The following is a 19880-nucleotide window of genomic DNA, read 5'->3' as shown; positions in this document are numbered from 1 at the left end:
TCAAGCTGGATTCAAAAGAGGCCGTGGAATGAGGGATATCACTGATGATATCCTATGGATCTTGGCTGAAAGCAGAGAATATCAGAAAGACGCTTACCTGTGCTTTATTGACTGCGCAAAAGCTATTGATTGTGTGGATCATGACAAGCTATGGACAATATTGTGAATGGACATGACAAGCTATGGACAATATGAGTATTCTGGAACACTTAATTGTGCTCATGAGGAATTTGTACATGGACCAAGAGGCAGTTGTTCAAACAGAACGTGGAAACACTGGATGACATAAAATTAAGAAAGGTGTACTCTTTCACCATACTTATTCAACCTGTATGCTGACCAGATAATCATAGAACCTGGGTTATATGAAGAAAAACGTATCAGGATTGGAGGAAAAGAAGACTCCTTAACAACCTGCAATATGAAGATGATACAACCTTGCTTGCTGAAAATGAAGAGGACTTAAAATATTTACTGATGAAGATCAAAGAGTACAGCCTTCGGTATGGATTGTGTCTCAATGTAAAGTAAACAAAAACCCTCACCACTGGACCAGTAAACAACATTCTTATCAACGGAGCAAAGATTGAAATTGTCAAGGACTTCATTCTTCTTGGATCAACTATCAACACTCACGGAAGCAGCAGTGAAGAAATCAAACGACGTATATTTAATTAGGCAAATCTGCTGCACAAGACCTTTATTTAAAGTGTGGAAGAGCAAAGATGTCAGTTTGAGGACTAAGGTGTGCCTGACCCAAGCCATGGTATTTTCAATAACCTCATATGCATGTGAAAATTGGACAGTAAATAAGACTGTAGAAGAATTGATATTTTTGAGTTATGGTGTTGGAGGAGAATATTCAAAGTGCCATGGGCTGCCCATAGAACCAACAGATCTGTGTTGGAAGAAGTGCCGCCAGAGTGCTCTCTGGAGGCCAAGATAGCCAAACTTTGTCTCTCATACTTTGGACATATTGTCAGGAGGGATCCGTCACTGGAGAAGGATATCATGTTTGGTAAGTTGGAGGGTCAGAGAAAAAGAAGGAAGACCCCTGGCAAGATAGATTGGCCTAATGGCAGCATCAGTGGGCTTAAGTGTGGCTCAGGGTTGGGCAGTGTTTCGTTCTGCTGTGCATAAGGTTGTTATGAGTTGGTACTGACTTGATGGCACCTAACAACAACAACAGTGCCCGTCTATCTTGGCCCTCGGTGAGATTCAGTAGTACCTCCCACAGCACCATAGTCTTCCTTTGCCCCCTCCCGACTGCATGCTCCACAAACTCCCTTGGTCACTTTTGCTGCCTTAAAAAAAATCAGACTACAGCTTCTTCTGATTAGCTCCTTATTTGTGTTTCCTGTTTACGGTATTACCTAGTCTCGTCCCACAATGGCTGTATTGTTAGCAGGTGGCTTCTCTCAGCTTCTGTGCTGTCCCTGCTCTTCCTTCTTCCCAATTCTGGCCTTAAACTGCAACTTTATAACATGTTAGCTGCCCACCGGAGTTCTGAAATCTTAGTCTTGCTTGTTTTTATTTATGTTAGTCAGTCGAGGAGTAATTGGGAGCCCCAACTTATTTTGCCATGTTCTGCCTCCAATTATATTATTCTTGAAAAGTTTTCTGATTGCTTGAAATGTCCTTAAAATAACAACAATAATAAACAGCATTATACTATAATCCTTTTTCAGGTGTCTGAATATAATTTTCTTAAAAGATTTTCTAAAAGATGTGTTGTTATTGAGTGCCATCAAGTCGGTTCTGACTCATAGCAACCCTATATATTTTTTCCAAGGAGTGACTGGTGGGTTTGAAACACTGACTTTATAGTTAGAAATCTACTGCTTATCCTACAGCACCACACCAGGACTCCAATAGACAGGTGGTGGTGACTGTGTGCCGTGGAGTCGGTTCCGACTCTTAGCGACCCTATACAGGGTTTCCAAGGCTGTAAATCTTTACGGGAGCAGAAAGCCTCATCTTTCTCCCGCGGAACAGCTGGTAGTTTCAAACTGCTGACCTTGTGGTTCGCAGCCTAATTCGTAACCACTACGTTACCAGAGCTCCTTCCAATAGATCGGTGGTATTTTATAACTATTTAACTAGTTCCCCTTTAATGAAAGAGCCCTGATGACATTATTTTTGTTAAGTGCTGTCGAGTTGGTCCAACTCGGTGGCCCTGTACAGGGTTTCTAAGGAGCAGCTAGTGAGTTTGAACTGCCAGTCTTGTAGTTCAAACCGACCTTGTAGTCGAGTGCTTATCCTACAGTGCCACAGGACTCCAACCTAGGGTTTAGTGGTTATCTAATAACTTTTTGTCTTTAAACTGTGTCTCCCTGCTGGTGGCATAGTGGATTACAAGAAAACTACTAGAGGTAGAATTACTGAGACAGATAATAGTACGGGTTTTAAGACTTTTGATATCTATTAAGTATGGGCCATTTTGCAAGAATACCCTTAATGTTTTAGATACACACCTGGTAGGAAGAGCCATGGGCTGATGATCTATCTGGCTTTGCTCCAACTCACTTTGTGAGTTCATGTGTCCTCACTCTGAGATGGAAGCATTGAGGTGCTTAAACTGCAAGATTTCTGCCACTGGATTCTCACTGTGCACTCATTCTTCTCTCTGCCTAGGTGACTTCCAGGTGGACTTTCCGATGCCCAGGATGCCCTCAGGCCCTGTCACATGATGACTCCCACTTTCATGAGAGGCATAAATGTATCAACTTTTTTGTCAAGGTGTATGGCTATATGCCCCTACTGTACACTCAATTCAGGGTGGATTCTGTACTCTTCAAGACTCGCCTGCCCCATGACAAGACCAAGTGTTTCAAGTTCATCTAGAAGCATTGCAAGTTTTGGGGGAAGAGGGATGGGCAGAGTGAGGAAAATGGTTCCTAAGGTTCCCAGGCTTTGAAGGACCTTGGGGCCATCTGCTGGCTGGGTGGCCCAGACCTGCTGCTGGGAGAGTCGGCAGCAAGAGTGGAAAAGATACAGCTGCCTTTATCTTGAAGTCGGCCACACTGGGCCTAGGCAGATTCTCAACTGCTCCCACTGGAACCCTGTTCAGAAGACATGGAGGTTCCCTCTACAGGGCACTGAATGATAGCTTACACTGAGGACCATGGGGATTCTGGGTAGTCACTCACTTAGTTCAAAAGCCCAGGACAGCTGTTTTGTGGTTTCTAGAGTCAATAACAGCTATTATTATTTAAAAGAAAAAGTTTCAGATTTGCCATCAAGGCTTATTTATGTGTGTGTGTGTGTATGTATGTATATATATATATACATATATGTACATATAGATACACACATATGTATACACACACACACTCACATATATATACATATCTATTCTGTGTGCGTAGGGGTGGAATTGGAGATTTTTGCCTGTCTCACTAAGTGAGGGATCCACCAGGCTCCGTACGTTCTGTATTTCTGCAGAGATGGAGCCTAGCCTTTTGTGACCTGGCTTATCCTTAAGGGTCACCTCCTGTTCTCCCAGAGCTATCTGTGGGTAGAAACCAGAATGAGATGCACTTGGCCCTCTATGAGTGCCTTGGATGAGACCAGTTCCTTTTCCCTTTCTGTTGCTAATCAGCAGCCTGTAACTCAGATACTCTCATCTATCCTTAGGGAGGACTGTTCCTTTGTGAGTAACTCGGCTTCCTTTTGCTGGATTCAGTGGTTTTTGAGGATTCATTTTTAAGCACTGCTTGTTCCCATTATTTGACACAGTGGCTTAAGCACTGAGTTGCTAACTGCCATGTCTCAGCAGTGAGAGCCCACCAGCTGCTCTGCAGGAGAAAGATGGAGGCTGTCTGCTTCCCATAAAGATTTACACTTGTGCAGACCTTAAGGAGGAACAGTTTTACTCTGTCCTAGATGGCCTCTGTGAATCTAAATGGACCCTGATTTTGGTTTTTGGTTGGTTTTGCCCAGTCTTTTTCTCTGATTTCTATTCTTTCCCTAGAAGAGAGTGAGAAAACAAAAGAGTAAGACCCAAGACAGCTTTCTCAAGTGATGTTTTTTGTCCTCCCCTTCCATTTAAAAATATGTTGTGATATGGCTTCAGGCTCTCCTTAAGTGTTATCGCTGGGATAAAAGGACAGAAAAAAAAACTGGTCTGAAGTTGCCTCTCTCTGGTGTAGAACAAGCAGGTATCCTTTGAGGATCCCCACCCGGCTGGCCGGGAAGTCTTACAGCAAGGCACCTGCCTTGGGATTAATACCTTGGTGAAATTCACCTTCATCTCCACCTTTGTCTGGACCTACATCATATGTTACCTGTATTATTTGGATTCCTAATGCCAGGCTGACCTCGCGAGACTTGGTAAGTGTAAGAAAAACAGGATGATATGGTTTTCTAGGTAAGCTCAAAGCCAGTCTCATGACTAAACAGGTATTTACATCCCACACTGCCACATTCCACTCTTGGTTTAAATTCCTATTATTTGGACTGACACTTGAAAGAAGATAATTTTTTGGTGGTGGTGATAAGTGAGCCAAGGAAGGAGTTAGTGGTGTTTTTCTGGGGTTTAGCACATAATTTCTACCATTTTTTTCCCCCGAGTGTAGTTTCTTCAAATGAAGTTGAATATAGAAGGTTTCCAGCAGCTGCTTAAAGATCTCAGGTCTGTCCTGGTTCAAGTCAGTTTTGTCTTCTCCAGGCCATGACATCTGTGCTCCTGTGTCTTGAGGGCACATTCTTTAACCTGCTTGTTGGGTTCTCTTGAAATACCATTTTTAAGTAGACATTTTGTAGTAGCTACTACTCTGTTAGCTCAGCTCACAGGAACTCTCCTCAAATATGAACAGGGCTGCTCCCAGGAGATGCTCTCTAAAGGTTCCCGCTGGCATCTTCTTGTACCCTCCAGTCTAAGGCAACTACTTAAGGACATATGGCGATACATCTCAGCAAAAAGGTCCAGACTTTGTGCATTCTAACTTTCTAACTATCCTTTCCTTGACTTCTGACTTTGATCTTATTAGCAATTTTCTTCCCTCAAGGGAGCCAGAGTGGTATCTTAGCTGTCAATGTGGCTGCTATTTGATTTTTCATGTGAGGAACTCATAAGGAACTCATTGACTTTCAATGAAATCTGTGAGAAAGGATTGGTCTGTATGTTAGGACCCCTTAAATGGAGCCTGATTGTTGGGTCCTTGAACATTATTGGTTGATCCATAAATAGCTAAATGGTCTGAGACTAGGAAAGACACAGACATGTGCTGCAGGGAGTGTTGGAGGGATAGCACTGTTTGGGTCTAAGAGGAAAACTAACTTGAAGGACTCCACATAGACTCTCAGGACAGTGGCCTATGTTCTTAAAGGACAGTCCTCAGTAGTGAGAGGCTAAGCAGTCAGACATTGCATGTTGCTTAGTTAGGTGCTCCTGAGGAGTGACTACCACTTTTTGCCCAGTGGATTAAGGTGAGTCCCAGTGCCATGCTTAGAATGCCTTTGATGCCGGTCACCGTGGAAAGTTCAGATGCATCTAACCGTGACTCATCTGAAACATGAAAACAGCTCTTCCAACCCATACAGATTTCTTTGGCTGCACATAGGGGAGAAGACACTTTCTTACTCAGTCTGCTCCCAGGGCCCAAGCATATCCTTGTTCCCGAACTAGGTAGTTTGCTTTTCACCATGCAGATTGTCCTCCTATGTGATACCTTCCCAAGGTTCACATCATGCCATTCTGAGCTTTTAGACCCCTTTCAGTGGTCCCACTTCTGTTCTGGATTGTGCCTCAAGCTGTGGCCTGCTCACTGAGCCGATGGGTCCTACCTAGAAGTAGGAGTAGTCTATCTAGCTACTGCCTGGTGTGCGCTCAGAGAGCTTCTGGTTTGAAAGCTCTTTTGAAGGGGAAAACTCTGACACCCATCCAATTCGCCCCTTTTCCAAACATGAGCACAATGGTCTTACGTTGGATTTTTGTAAAAAAATGAAAATAAATGGAGACTTTAAATCAAGCAGCTTGGAGAGGTCTTTTGTGATTTTCCTCAGCAGGAACAGAAGAGACCTGAGAGAAGGTGTCCACCTGGCCCCTGGTCAGCCTGGGACTGCGCCCGGCATGAGACTGTTTGGCTGTATGGTTCGGTTCTGGGAGCAGCCTGTGTACCTGAACCTAGGTGATGCTGTGAGCATGCATCAGTTGGACACAGGCAACCTTACCTGCATCCAGGTATGGGATTAGTCATTTTGACTAGAATAGGATTTTTTATAAGTGCTGCTGTATCAGTTCTGACTCATAGTGACCCTGCATAGGGTTTCCAAGGATATAAATCATTACAGGAGCAGAAAGCCTCTTTCTCCGGCATAGCGGCTGTTGGGTTTGAACTGCTGACCTTGTGATTAGTAGTCCAGTGCTTATCCTACAGCACCACACCAGGACTCCAGAGGATCTTAGTTGTCACTTAAGTGATTTAAATGGGATGTGACACAACATGCAAATTTAATATTTTGATAACTTGAAAAATGTGTGTAGTATGGTGGTGGGGAATTAGAACGCATGCAGAGAAGAGGGCTGCTTTAGAGTGCCGGACATGGGCTGTAGAGTGCTCACAGGCGGCTGCTTGCTGAAAGCACCTGCATCTAGTGGATGCTTCAGAACGTTTAGAGCCCCGACTTTTTGTTGTCCTAGGACTTAGAACTAATGCTGAGTTACGGAGTCACAGTCATTCTCAGGAAGAGCACTTGGGACATGGAGATGAATTGGTGGTTCTTCTCCAGGGCTCTGCAATTGGAAGTTTGGCTTCATGGACAACCTTCAGAATGAAAGGATCTGCTGATCACTCCTTGGGGTTTGCAGTAGGTGATGTGGGAGATAACACCCTTAGTGTGGGAATTCCTGTTTGGAGTTTTGGTTGCTAACCTACTCATGCAAGTCCTCCTTGTTACAACTTATCCTGGGACCAATTTTGAGTTAAGTTACACGAGGTTATAGTCTCTAAGGCTCGTAATGTAACTAGAGATAACGTGTCTACTAAGAATCGGCTGTTTGGTTGGATTTACCAAGGTAAGCCAAAATGGGAAATGTTAGCTATGGATGTTATTGTAACTTAAGTTGAAAGTTACACAATATTTACAAAAATATCATTATAAGGAACATGTCATGGTTAAGAGTGAGGGCTCTGGAGTTCGACGACATGGATTCAGATCCTTAGTCCACTGTTAAACTGTGTGGTTAGGAGCAATTATTTTAATCTCATCTATAAAACAGCAAAAATGTCTCCTTGAAGGTCTGTTGAAAGTTAACTTAATAGATGGGTGCTTGCACCAGACTGTAAGCCACTTGAGAACAGAGCCCATGAGAGCTGCTGACAATTCAATAGTAGTATGAGGCTGCATAGAAGTCGTAGCAGACACAAGCGGATGTAGTCAGTACTGGAGTTCTTTTACTACTTACATATTGTATTATTACATATTAATGTGTTATTTACCACATAGTTTAAAAAAAAAACCTGCACAAAGTGGCTGAGAAGTCCTATTGTCACTATTTGTATTATTTACATCATCGTTAAAAAGCAGAGCTAGAGAGAGTGGCAAAAAGAATGACAGACTGGATTCCAGGAGAGAGTGGAGTGGGAAGCGCTCGGTGTAGTTTGCTGTTTAATTTCCTGAGTTGATAATTATTTTACTTTTTTCCATTTATCTGTATATATGTGAAAGGGTGAAAATCCTATCATGTCATAGGCTTGTCTTGTTAGAATTTAAGCTATTTAAATCCTATTTATTAAAAAATATTGCTCCTAACCTTTTAGTATGAAAAATTTCAAACATACAGCAAAGTGGAAATGATTTTTCTAGTATAAACCCATATGTCTACCATCTACATCCTTCCACTAGCACTTTACTCTACAGTTGTCCTTCAGTATCCATGCTAGGACTGGCTCTAGAACCCCCATGAATACCAAAATCCTAGTATGCTCAAACAGGACTCCTGGTGTGGCACTGTAGTATCAGCACTGGACTGTGAACCACAAGGTCAGCAGTTCAAACCTACCAGCTGCTCCTTGGAAACCACCCTGTACCTGTACAGTTGCTGAGTCGGAACTAATCCAATGACAGCACTTACCAACATTTGCATATAGGCATCCAAGGAGCTCTGGTAGCGTAGTGGTTATGAATCAGGCTGCGAACGTCAAGGTCATCAGTTCGAAACTACCAGCTGTTCTGCGGGAGAAAGATGAGGCTTTCTGCTCCCGTAAAGATTTACAGCCTTGGAAACCTTGTTACAGGGTCGCTATGAGTTGGAACCGACTCCACGGCACATAACCAACCACCACCACAGTGTAGGTTCGAACCACAAGGTCAGTGGCTCAAAGACACTGGCTGCTCCTTGGAAATCTTATACAGTGACACGGTAAGTCAAAACTGACTCAGAGGCACGTAACAACAACAACTTGCATATATAACCCATGTACGTTCTCTAGTATACTTTAAATCATGTGTAGGCTACTTATAATACATAAAACAAAGTAAATGCTATGTAAAAAGCACTTTATGCTCTTAGCCTTTAAAAGATTGCACTGACCACTTAATTCCTTTTTAGGAGCCATTATTCTCCCCTCGAATATTTTCTATCTGCAGTTGGTTGAATCTGTGAATGCAAAACTAGGGCCTGACTGCATTTGCTTTGTAACTATAGCTATCCATCCCTCTCACTATCCTTTTATCCATTATAGCTTTGGTGCATTTCAAAGGGAATGCCTGACATCAGTAGACTTCCTTTTAAATACATGCACATATGTATCATTAAGTGGAAGTCACTGTATTTCTGTATTTTTAATATAAAAATTACATGTTGAACGTATACACTGTAATTAACAAGTCATAATGTATAGTCTCTTTTGCCATCAGCCCAGAAATTTCCCTCACGCTCCTTCCTAGTCAGTCTCCCCCTCCACACCTATTGGGGATAACCGTATCCTGAGTGGTTTTTTGTCTCACTTTGAATTAGTTTTTCTTGTCTAGAATTTCATATAAAAGGGTATCATCCCATTTTTACTTTAGTGTAAGGCTTCTAGAAAGTCAGCATTAATGTTTATGATACATTCATTGTTGCATGCATTGGTACCTCTTTACTGTGGAGTAGTATTTCCTTGTATGGGTAAAATTTGTCTATTCTATTGATAGAAATCTGGGTTTTGGATATTATAAATAAAATCTGCTGTGAATATCCATGTAAATCTTTTTGTGAACATAAGTTTTTCTTTTCAGTTAATATCAATGTAATTGTTGGATGATAGGATAAAAATATAAACATATTCATTTCTTTTCAGAAACTACCATATAAGAGGGGGCTTCAAAAAGTTCATGGAAAAATGGAATGAAAAGATTATGGATTTTTTTCACAAATATTTTAAAGCCACTTGTATAAATATATACACCAAGGAACTTCAAAAAAGGTCATGGAAAAATTCCATTATTTTTCATTCCCATTTTCCATGAAACCTTAGAAGCCCCTCATGTATGTATTTCTTGTAAGGAATGTATAAGAAGTAATATTATCACATTCAACATAGGGTGTGTTGTCAGTCTTTATCTCATTGGGGTTTTTAGTTGCACTTCCCTTTTGACTAATGTTGCTGCTAAGCACTGTTTTATGTGCTTATACCATTTATTTCCTTTGTGAAATGTCCGTACAAATCTTTTTCCCACTTAAAAACATGGGTGGGCTTATTGTTGAGTTTTAGCAATTCATTACCTGTGTATTACCCTTTGTTAGAATATATTTTGTGAATGTTGTTAAGTGCCAGTTCATAGCAACCCTGTGTTTCCAAGGAGCACCTGGTAGGTTTGAACTGCCAACCTTGCGGTTAGCAGTCTAGTGTTTATCCTACAGTGTCACACCAGGACTCCTGTTTCCCCCAATTAGTGGTTTGTCTATCCATTTGCTTTATGGAATCTTCTTAGTGAAAGTTTTACATTTTGATGAGGTTTAGTTTGTAACTTTTTTGCTTTTGAGTTACTACTTTCTGTAACCTAAAACACCTTTATGTATCCCAAGGTATAAAGATGTTTTATTTTTTCACTAAAAGCCTTTACATTTTAATTCTATGACCCACATAGAATGAATACTTGTGTCTGGTATTTGGCAGCGTTTAAGGTTCTTTTTCTTATAGATGGATAGACATTCCAACACCATTTGTTAAAGATTGTCTTGTGAAAGTGTGGGTCTTTTTCTGAGTTCTTGTCTGTTATGTTGTTTTGTCCATCTTTGGGATAGGACCATACTTTAGGTAATGTAATTTTATGGTTAGTCTTGAAATAAAGGAGCTTAAGTCCTAAAACTCTGTTCATCTTAAGATTGCTTTGGACAATATAATTGCTCTGTTTTCCATATGAATTCTAGAATCATTTGTCAGTTTCTTTATAAAAATGCTGGAATTCTGATTGGGATTCTATTGAATTTGTAGATCACAGGGTAAAACTGAAATTTCAACATTATGGAGATCATGATACATCTTTCCATTTACTTTAGGTCTTTAACTTCTACTGGCTAAGCTTTGAGAATTTTATGGGTTTGATTATGGAATTGCTTGTAGAACAAACAAAATTTCTATTGTTACAAGTCTGCAAATCCGTTTGAACTGTAAGGTTAGCAGTTCAAGCTCACCAGCTGCTCCTCAGAAACCCTATACAGGGTTGCTATGGGTCTGAACTGACTTGACGGCACTTCACAACAATAATAACATACAAAATATAACTGATCTTTGTATCTTAACCTTATATTGTGCAATCTTGCTAACTTTACTAATTCTGTTGTAGATTTCTTAGGATTTTCTAAGTAAACAATCATGTCATCTGCAAAAGACATTTTTACTAGTGGTTATGAGTTGGGCTTGTCTCTCATACTTTGGACATATTATCAGGAGGGACCAGTCGCTAGAGAAGGATACCATGTTTGGTAAGGTGGAAGCTCAGAGAAAAAGAGGAAGACCCCAACAAGATGGATTGGCCAGGTGGCGGCATTGATGGACTCCAGCGTGGCAACAGTAGTGAGGTTGGCCTAGGATTGGACAGTGTTTTGGTCTGCTGTGCATAAGGTCGCTATAATTTGGTGCCAACTCGATGGCACCTAACAACAAAGAGTCGGGCTGCTAACCTCAGGGTCAGCAGTTCGAAACTACTAGCTGTTCCATGGGAGAAAGATGAGGCTTTCTGCTCCCGTAAAGATTTACAGCCTCGGAAACCCTGTACGGGGTCTCTATGAGTTGGAACCGACTTCATGGCACTTGACATCTTGGTTTTGCATTTCCTTTTTTCCCCCTAGACTTTCTGCAGCTACCTAGGACTTCTAGTATACTGTTGAATACAAGCAGTGTGGATACTCATGCTTACCTGTATTTGGTCGTTGGGGAAAACTTTAATACTTCACTTAGTGGTAGGTTTTCTTGTAGGTGCTCCTTATCAAATTTGAGTTTGATTTCTAGTCTGTTACTGGTTTACTGAGAATTTTTAGATACTTAGGTTTCATTGAATTTTGTCAAATGTTTTTTCTGCATCTGTTGAGATGATCGATCATATATGGGTTTTCTCCTTTATTGTTACTCTAGTGAATTATACTAATTGGCAATTGTGTAACTATCCTTTCATATGCGGAACAAACCCTTAGTTCTGGAATGTTATCTTGCATGACTGAATTCATTTTGCTAGTATTTTACTAGTATGCTGGTGTGGTGTTCTAGGATAAGCACAGGGCCAGAAGGTTGGTTTGAACCACATGGTTGGCTCTTCAGACTCATCAGCCGCTCCTCAGAAACCTTCTACAGGGTCACTATGAGTCAGAACAGATTTGAGGGAACTTAAGGAGCTCTGGTAGCATGGTTACAAATTGGGCTGCAAACTGCAGGTCAGCAGTTCGAAACTACCAGCTGTTCTGCAGGAGAAAGATGAGGTTTTCTGCTCCCATAAAGATTTACAGCCTCGGAAACCCTGTGTACAGGGTCGCTATGAGTCTGACCTGACTCCACGGCATATAACCAACCAACCAAATCAACTAAAGTATTTTTGCATCTATGCTTTAGTTTTTATTGTAATGCCTGTCAGGTTTTGGTGGTGGTGGTGTTAAGTGCTGTCGAGTCGATTCTGACCCATAGCGACACTGTTTAGGGTTTCCAAGGAGCAGCTGGTGAGCTTGAAACACCAATCTTGAAGTTCAAACTACTTTTCAGTCTGACGCATTAGCCCACAGAACTCCAGGTTTTGGTGTTAGGGTTATGCCGCCTCATAAGAAGGTGCTCTGGTGGCGTAGTGGATTACACATTAGGTTGCTAACCACAAGGTCAGTGTTGGAATCCATTAGCTGCTCCATGGGAGAAAGATGAAAGCTCCCGTTAAAAATTACAGTTTTAGAGACCCTATACAGGGTTGCTGTAAATAGTATGCTGTCTAGTCTGTTCCTGTCACTACCATCACTGGACTCATAAAAGGAGTTGACGAGTATTCTGTCCTTTGATTCTGATGATGTTTGTTGCCCTTAGGACCACCCCATGTTAGGACCACCCCATGTGACAGAGTAGAACTGCCTTACAGGGTTTTCTAGGCTGTAATTTTTACAGGAGCAGATCTCCAGATCTTTTTCCTATAATCACTGGGTGGGTTTGGGAACTAACAATCTTTCAGTTAGCAGCTAATCTCATAACTGTTGTGACTGCAGGGCTTCCATGGACATATTAGATTTGGTAATTCTTTGTAGTGGGAGTTGTCCTGTGTTTTATTTGGTTACTCTGGTGGGATAAAATCATCAGAGGCTACATAACACACAGAATATGTTCTTGTTAGGTGCTGTCGAGTTGGTTGTCATAGTGACCCCCTCTGCACAACAGAATGAAACACTGCCTGGCTCTGTACCAGCCTCCTAACTGCTATGTTTGAACCCACTGCTGCTGCCACTGTGTCAGTCCATCTCAATGAGTCTACCTCTTCTTCTTCTTCATTGACTCCTCTCTCTACCACGCATGGCGTCTTTCTCCAGGGACTGGTCCTTCCCGACAGTATGTGCAAAGTATGAGGAAGTCTGTCATAGCTTCTAAGGAGCAGTCTGGCTCTATTTCTTCCAAGACAGACTTGTTCATTCTTCTGACAGTCCATTATTCTTTGCGAACACCATAATTCAAATACATTGATTCTTTTCTGGTCTTCCTTATTGTCCAATTTGCATGCATATGAGGCAACTGAAAATACCATGACTTGGGTCAGGTACACCTTAGTCCTCAAAGTGACATCAGTGACACTTTTGCTCTCTAATACATTAGTCTTTTTGCAGATTTGCCTAATGCAATATGGTGTTTGATTTATTGACTGCTGCTTCCATGAGTGTTCATTGTGGATCCATTAAAAATTCAGTCTGACAACTTCAATCTTTTCTCCATTTATTATGATGTTATTCATTGGTCTACTTGTGAGGATTTTTGTTTTCTTTACATTGATGTGCAATCCACACTGAAGGCTGTAGTCTTTGATCTTCATCAGTAAGTACTAAGTCCTCTACACTCCCAGCAAACAATGTTGTGTCATTTGCATATCACATGTTGATGAATCTAGTAGATGCTTAATAAATTATTTTTGATTGGAAAATACTTAATACTTTCAAAGTATGTGAACATTCTAATTAGTTATTAAAGATTTATATTGCATGATTTTAAAAAGTTAGCAAACTTTCAGTCGATAATGTGTTTTATTGTACCTTATGCAAATTAAAAGAGCTTTTTTACTTGTGACTGATTTTATAATGTATGTCAGGAAGACTTATCAATGGGTTAGAAATAATTACTGGTTTATCCTAGCGGAAGAATAACACAAGAGTTATTCAGAGGCCACCTCTCCATTTCTTTTTACAGTGTCTTCAGACAACCACAATAGGAGATAAACACCCTACACATGCAATGACAAAGTAAGGTAAACAAAGATCTGTGGACCTATCCTTCTGAAAATGAAAATGTTAATAATTTTCTGAGATGACTAAAAACCTCTAATGGGCTACATGGTGAAGGAGCAGTGGAGACTGTGTTGTGTCCCTTCATCTTTAGAGAACTGTTGATGTCTGCTGCTTCTAGCCTCTAACAAGTTCTATACTGCTTATCTCCTGTACTGGAGTTGGTTATTTGTACCCTCTTTCAGGTTCAAAAAAGAGGGTTATTTACATATAATTCCAATGCCATGAATATGAAAATATCAAACCTTACCTACCTCCCCACAGTATAGCATTAGACAGCATGAGACTTGGGGCCAGAGAAGAGACATTTTCTGCTTTCCTGGGTTCCCATAAATGTATCATCATATAAGCTTGGAAGTTTCTTGCTCTTGTTTCTGTTGCCACTTTCTTATAGCTTGAAAAAGCTGAGTCTTACCTTTATGGGACAACTATGATGGCCAAAAGCTCTCTAGGGATCAGGGAGATGTAGTTGAATCCTTTATATATTAAAAAAAAATCAATGGCCTAATATGCATACTTCCTCTTCCTGTCAGTTTCGGATCCCTGATTCTCACATGCGATATTTACCATACGGCAGAAGCCCCTTGTTGGCTATGTGTCTTTGGGAAAGTTACCTAATCTCTGTACCTTGGCTTCTTTCATTCACCTTGATTGCAACCTTGTGGAAAGAACGTTGAATGCAGAGGGATGCAGCTAAGCCACCATATTCCTGACTCACAAAAACTGTGAAGTGAGAAATTTGTTGTTTTAAGCCACTCAGTGTTGGAATCATTATACAACACTAGATACTTAATATCACTTCATAGACAAATAAAATTAGGTTGTTCCTTATTAATCTTTTATGGCTTTTCTATTACTGTTGAGTCATTGGGATTTTGTTGGTCTTAAGTAGAAATTTTTGTACTCTTTACCAGGTTATCCATAGTTGATGGCTGCATTGCTAATTAATAATAGAGCCACCCATTAATGGTCTTCTACTAACCAGCCTGGTTTTATATCAAAATATCTGAGCTCCAAATAGTACTTCATCACTGCTCTCTTTTCAAACTTGGAAAAATCAGCTCTAGATTTTCTCTCTGCTCAGCGGTTTCTTCGCTTCTTTATTCCTCTGGCTTCTGTCCCTAAGTGGGTGGTAATGACCTGATGGATACCTTCATAATGTTATTCCTGACCCAACAGGTATTTACTAATTTGTATTTATGTACTGCTAGTTTGAAACTACCAGCAGTTCTGTGGGAGAAAAAGAAGAGGCTTTCTGCTCCCGTAAAGATTTACAGCCTCGGAAACCCTGTACAGGGTCGCTGTGAGTTGGAACCACAAGTATGAACATTCTTGTGCATCTCCCCTCACTTCATATCAGCCAGACCCTTCACTCTCCACTCTGGTCCTCTGTGGCCATGTCCATGTCCCTGGGCCCAGGAGTCCTCAGGTCTCGCCATACTGCTGGCCGACCAGGTCTCAATCCAGGTTGACAGGAGTCTATTGAACGTGGTTGAAGTAGCTCACAACTTCATTGCTGTTTTTTTCCCCACTTCCCCTTATCGGTGACCATTGTGGTCAGCATCAAGATAACATGCCTGCTTGTGTACTCCCCTTGCATCTTAGTCTTGGAAGGGGGTTTTCTCTGAGGGGACCTGACCACTTGCCTTGATGGCTCCCAGGCGAACGACTTGCTTGTTCTTGTAGTAGTCAATCAGACTACCATTATTGTGATATGTTCTTGACAATGAATTCAACGCCATTCCTCCTCAATTTGTCATTCCTGGCATAGTAAACCATGTGGTTGTTAAGATTCAAAATGGCCAACAGAAGTCCATTTCAGCTCACTAATGCCTAAGATATCAATTTTATGCGGTCCATTTCAATTTTGGTCCATTGCATTCTGTTGTGCATAGGGTCGCTATGAGTCAGTACTGATTTGATGGCACCTAACAACAACGCTATGCCCTTGCTATGTTTGAGCCTACTGTTAACAGCCACTGTATCAATCCATCTAGTCGAGAGTCTTTCTCTTTTTTGCTTGAACCTCATGATGTTCTTTCTTATGGACTGGCTCTCTAATGATGTTTAGTCCAAAGTACATATGACAAAAAGTCTCACCATCCTCCCAGACAGACGCAATCCATGGTATATTCAATATTTTTTTAAAACAACGTAATTCAAAGGCATCACTTTTTCTTTGGTCTTCCTTATTGTCTGCATATGAGGTGACTGAAAATACTATGGCTTGGGTCAGGTGCACCCTAGACCTCAAAGTGTGTCATTTTTGCTTTCTAACATTTAAAAGACGTCTTTTGCAGCAAATATGCTCAATATAGTATGTCATTTGATTTCTTGCCTACTGCTTCTGTGAGCATTGATTGTGGGCCCAAGTAAAATGAAATCCTTGTCAACTTTGTGTTTTTTTCTCCATTTATCATGATGTTTCTTATTGGTCCAGTTCTTTAAGTTGAGGTTTATTCCATAGTAAAGACTGTTGTGTTTGATCTTCATTAGTGTTTCATGTCCTTTTCACTTTCAGCAAGTAGTGTTGTGTTACCTGCAAGTCACAGGTTGTTAATGGGTTTTCTTTGAATCCTAATGGACTATCTTTCATGTAGTTCAGATTCTTTTCTCAGCATATAGATTGAATAAATATGGTGAAGGGATACAGGCCTGATGCACACCTTTCCTCTTATTAAACGAAATCCTCTTATTTCTAGTCCAACAACTGCCTCTTGGTCTATATACAGGTTCAACATGAGCTCAAGTAAGTGTTTTGTAATTCCCATCTTTCATAATGCCTTTGCACAGGCAATAAAACAGAAGTAAATATCTTTCTGGTATTCTATACTTTCAGCTAAGATCCATCTGACATCAATAGTGCTGTCCCTTGTTCTACGTCCTCTTGTATTTCTAGAAGTTCCCTGTCAATGTACTTCTGCAAATGTTTTTAAAATTATCTTCAGCAAAATTTTACTTGCATGTGTTTTTAGTGATATAAAAATGCGAACTCATAGTGACTGTATAGGGTTTCTAATGCGATAAATCTTTATAGGAGCAGAAAGTCTCATCTTTCTTCTGCAGTTTCAGGTGGGTTTGAACTGCTGACCTTGAAGCTAGCAGTCCAGTGCTTAACCCTACAGTACCACCAAGGCTTCCACATTCTGTTGGATCACTCTTCTTTGGAATGGACATAAATATAGATCTCTTCTCTACTCAGTTGAGAAGAAAGCCAGGTTGCTGTCTTCCAGCTTTTTTAGTGTAGATGAGTGAGTACCTCCAGTTGGGCATCCATTTGGTGAAGCAGCTCAGCTTGTACTCTGTCAATTCCTGGAGGCTTGTTTTTCTCACTAGTGCCTTCAGTACAGCTTGGACTTCTTTAATATAATCAAAAATATCCCGTTTTTGATTATATGCTATCTCCTGAAATGGTTGATCAGTCAATTCTTTTTAGTACAATGATGGTATATTCCTTCCATCTTCCCTTGATTCTTCCTACATACATCATTTAATATTTTGTCCATTGTTGTTAAGTGCCATTGAGTCGATTTTAACTCATAGCTACCCTGTACAGGGTTTCTAAGAAACAGCTTGTGGGTTTGAACTGCTGACCTCACGGTTCACATTTCAGTGCTTATCTTACAGTGCCACACAAGGAGTCCTTAGATTCCGTCAATATTGTAACTTAAGGCTTATTTTTTAACCCCCGTTCCTTCAGCTTGAGAAATACTTAGTATTTGTAAATTTCACTATAATACTTTTGTCTTCTTGAACCACTCTTTGAACTCTTTTCAGCTCTACTTCATTTCTTATGTTCACTTTTACTCCTCTACATTCTAGAGCAAGTTTCAGAGTCGCTTCTCTTTTTTTTTTTTTTTTTCCTCTTTTTATTGATGTCTTATTTTCTTCATGTTTATGATGTCCTTGATATCATCTTACAACTTGTCTGGTGTTTGGTCATTACTGTTCAACATGTCAAATCACTTGAGATTGTCTCCAAGTTCAGAGATGAGACACTCTATGTCCATAGTAGTTTTATATCGTTCTAGGGCCACCACTAAGCCCCCTTATTATGCTCCGGTGCTAGCAGAGTTGAAGGGTTGACTTCAGCTGCTTTTCAAGCATTCTGAGATGGTGAGAACACTGAGCCTACTGCCATGGTTCTTCAATTCTAAGACTTGTCAGCTCTTCCTCCTCTCTCCCTCCCATTATATAATACCTGCAATAACGGCTTGTGGTAGAAATGATGTTATTTTAGATTAAAACAAATATGAACCAGATTGATCTAAACAATTCAGAAGGAGCAAGTATGTCAAATGTATTTTTTGTGAGGAGTCTTTTTTCCTCTGATCACTAGTGGGAACAGGGCTATGTAAGCTGCTAATGCTCTCCTTTCAGAGAAGCTGATGATGGACAAAGATGAACTTGTGGAGCCTGAGCTAGTTGTTCAACCTGTGTCAGAAGTTGTTCATCCTGTGTCAGAGTTTCCCACAGGAGACAGCTCACCTAAGTTAAGCACTTTTTTGTACAATTTAAGAAAACATATTTGAGTTTTTGTAAAGAATGCTACGCTATATGACTTAATGTTGTAGCATTTTAAAGTGTATGCTGTTTTGGATATTTCATATCCAGTATCAATTTAAAATTGTAGGTTCAACACTCCTTCTAGAAAAAATAACTTTTATTAACAAAATGGCCTCACAGTATAAAATACAGTGGGGGTTTCAGTTTCATAACTTTTTGGATTCTTTCTTTAGGAGCATCACTGTAGCTACGTAAATACAACAAAAACTAGTTCCCCAGCTGAGGCAGGAGAAAACTACGCAAAGCACCCTTCTGTTATTAGACACTCTTGCTTGGAAAGCTGCATCTGTCTCATACTACTACGCCTCAGCTTGATGCCTGACCACCCTGGCTGCTCCAGAGACCCAGAAATAGGAAGGAATGAGTCTATAGTTAGGGGGAAAGTTCTTGCCTCAAACACTGCTAGGAATCCAGGCCAGGTGATGATGGTTATAACTCCAATTACTTCACTCAAGAGCCATTTCTTCATTACTTAAGCAGATAGACACATCCCAACAACATCCAGTAGCTTTTGGTCTCTTTCCTCAGTTGATTTGCTGTAGGATTTCAGGGAAGTGGAAATGGTTCAGATGCTCCATTTAGAACTTCTGTAAGAATTTGAGGACGAGGTCCCGCAGCCGCACTCTGAGCATTTCATCATTGTCACAAATGATATGAGTTGAATCTTCTTCAATCTGGATCAGCGTCTCTGCTTCTTGAAGCAGGACAATGTGGCCCTTGGCTGTGTCTTCCACTTTAATATCACTGAAGCCATGCTGCTCAGAAAGAAAAGAAAAAGGGAGACTGGTGAGTATTCTGAAAAGCAAAGAGCTGACTGAGAAGGCAGGATAACAGTGTAGCAACTGAGGACTCTGAAAATATAAGTCTGATTATCAGACTTGACTGAAGTGAACAATCTAGGAACTGGCATTTTTGATACTTCTTACTACAATGTTAAAGATGAGTAATAGAGTATTACTACAACTAGAAGTCAACCAGTTTCTTATGCTAGATGCCCCCAAACAAGCAAAAGCTCATGAAAACACATTAATTTCTACAACTTGCTTAAGCATTTATAATCACACCCAAGCACCTGTGTTCTAGGCTGTTCCTCTCATCAGCCTCAGTACCATTCCCACGTTCCCTGGAAACAAAGTGCCATCTTAAGTCTCAACTGTTCTTCTGAGCTCCCCGGAAAATGCCAATCCTAAAAGCAAAGCATCATTGATCATGGGATTTGGACAATCCCTCTCTCAAGGGGGAAAGATATAAGAATAGCTATATCAAATGCTAAAAGGAGCTCTGGTAGCGTAGTGGTTACAAATCGGGCTGTGAACCTTAAGGTCAGCGGTTCGAAACTACCAGCTGCTCCGCAGGAGAAAGATGAGGCTTT

General features: G+C 40.7%; 2 protein-coding genes across 3 annotated transcripts in view; one reads left to right on the top strand and one right to left on the bottom strand.

Moving 5' to 3' along the window:
* Positions 1-3212, top strand: part of EXTL3 (exostosin-like glycosyltransferase 3) — a 53875-nt gene extending 50663 nt beyond the window's left edge. The window contains exon 5 of the mRNA XM_006864342.1: positions 2635-3212. Within this exon, the coding sequence (XP_006864404.1) occupies positions 2635-2844 (210 nt within the window). The 3' untranslated portion in view covers positions 2845-3212. The remainder of the gene's footprint in view (positions 1-2634) is intronic.
* Positions 3213-19086: 15874 nt separating this feature from the next.
* INTS9 (integrator complex subunit 9) overlaps positions 19087-19880 on the bottom strand; it is a 117494-nt gene continuing 116700 nt past the window's right edge. For both annotated transcript variants that reach the window (XM_006864340.1, XM_006864341.1), the window contains one exon: positions 19087-19263. In XM_006864340.1, the coding sequence (XP_006864402.1) occupies positions 19087-19263 (177 nt within the window). The remainder of the gene's footprint in view (positions 19264-19880) is intronic.

Source organism: Chrysochloris asiatica, unplaced genomic scaffold (assembly GCF_000296735.1).
Source record: "Chrysochloris asiatica unplaced genomic scaffold, ChrAsi1.0 scaffold00064, whole genome shotgun sequence".
Lineage (NCBI taxonomy): Eukaryota > Metazoa > Chordata > Mammalia > Afrosoricida > Chrysochloridae > Chrysochloris > Chrysochloris asiatica.
This window is presented reverse-complemented; position numbering and strand designations above follow the sequence as displayed.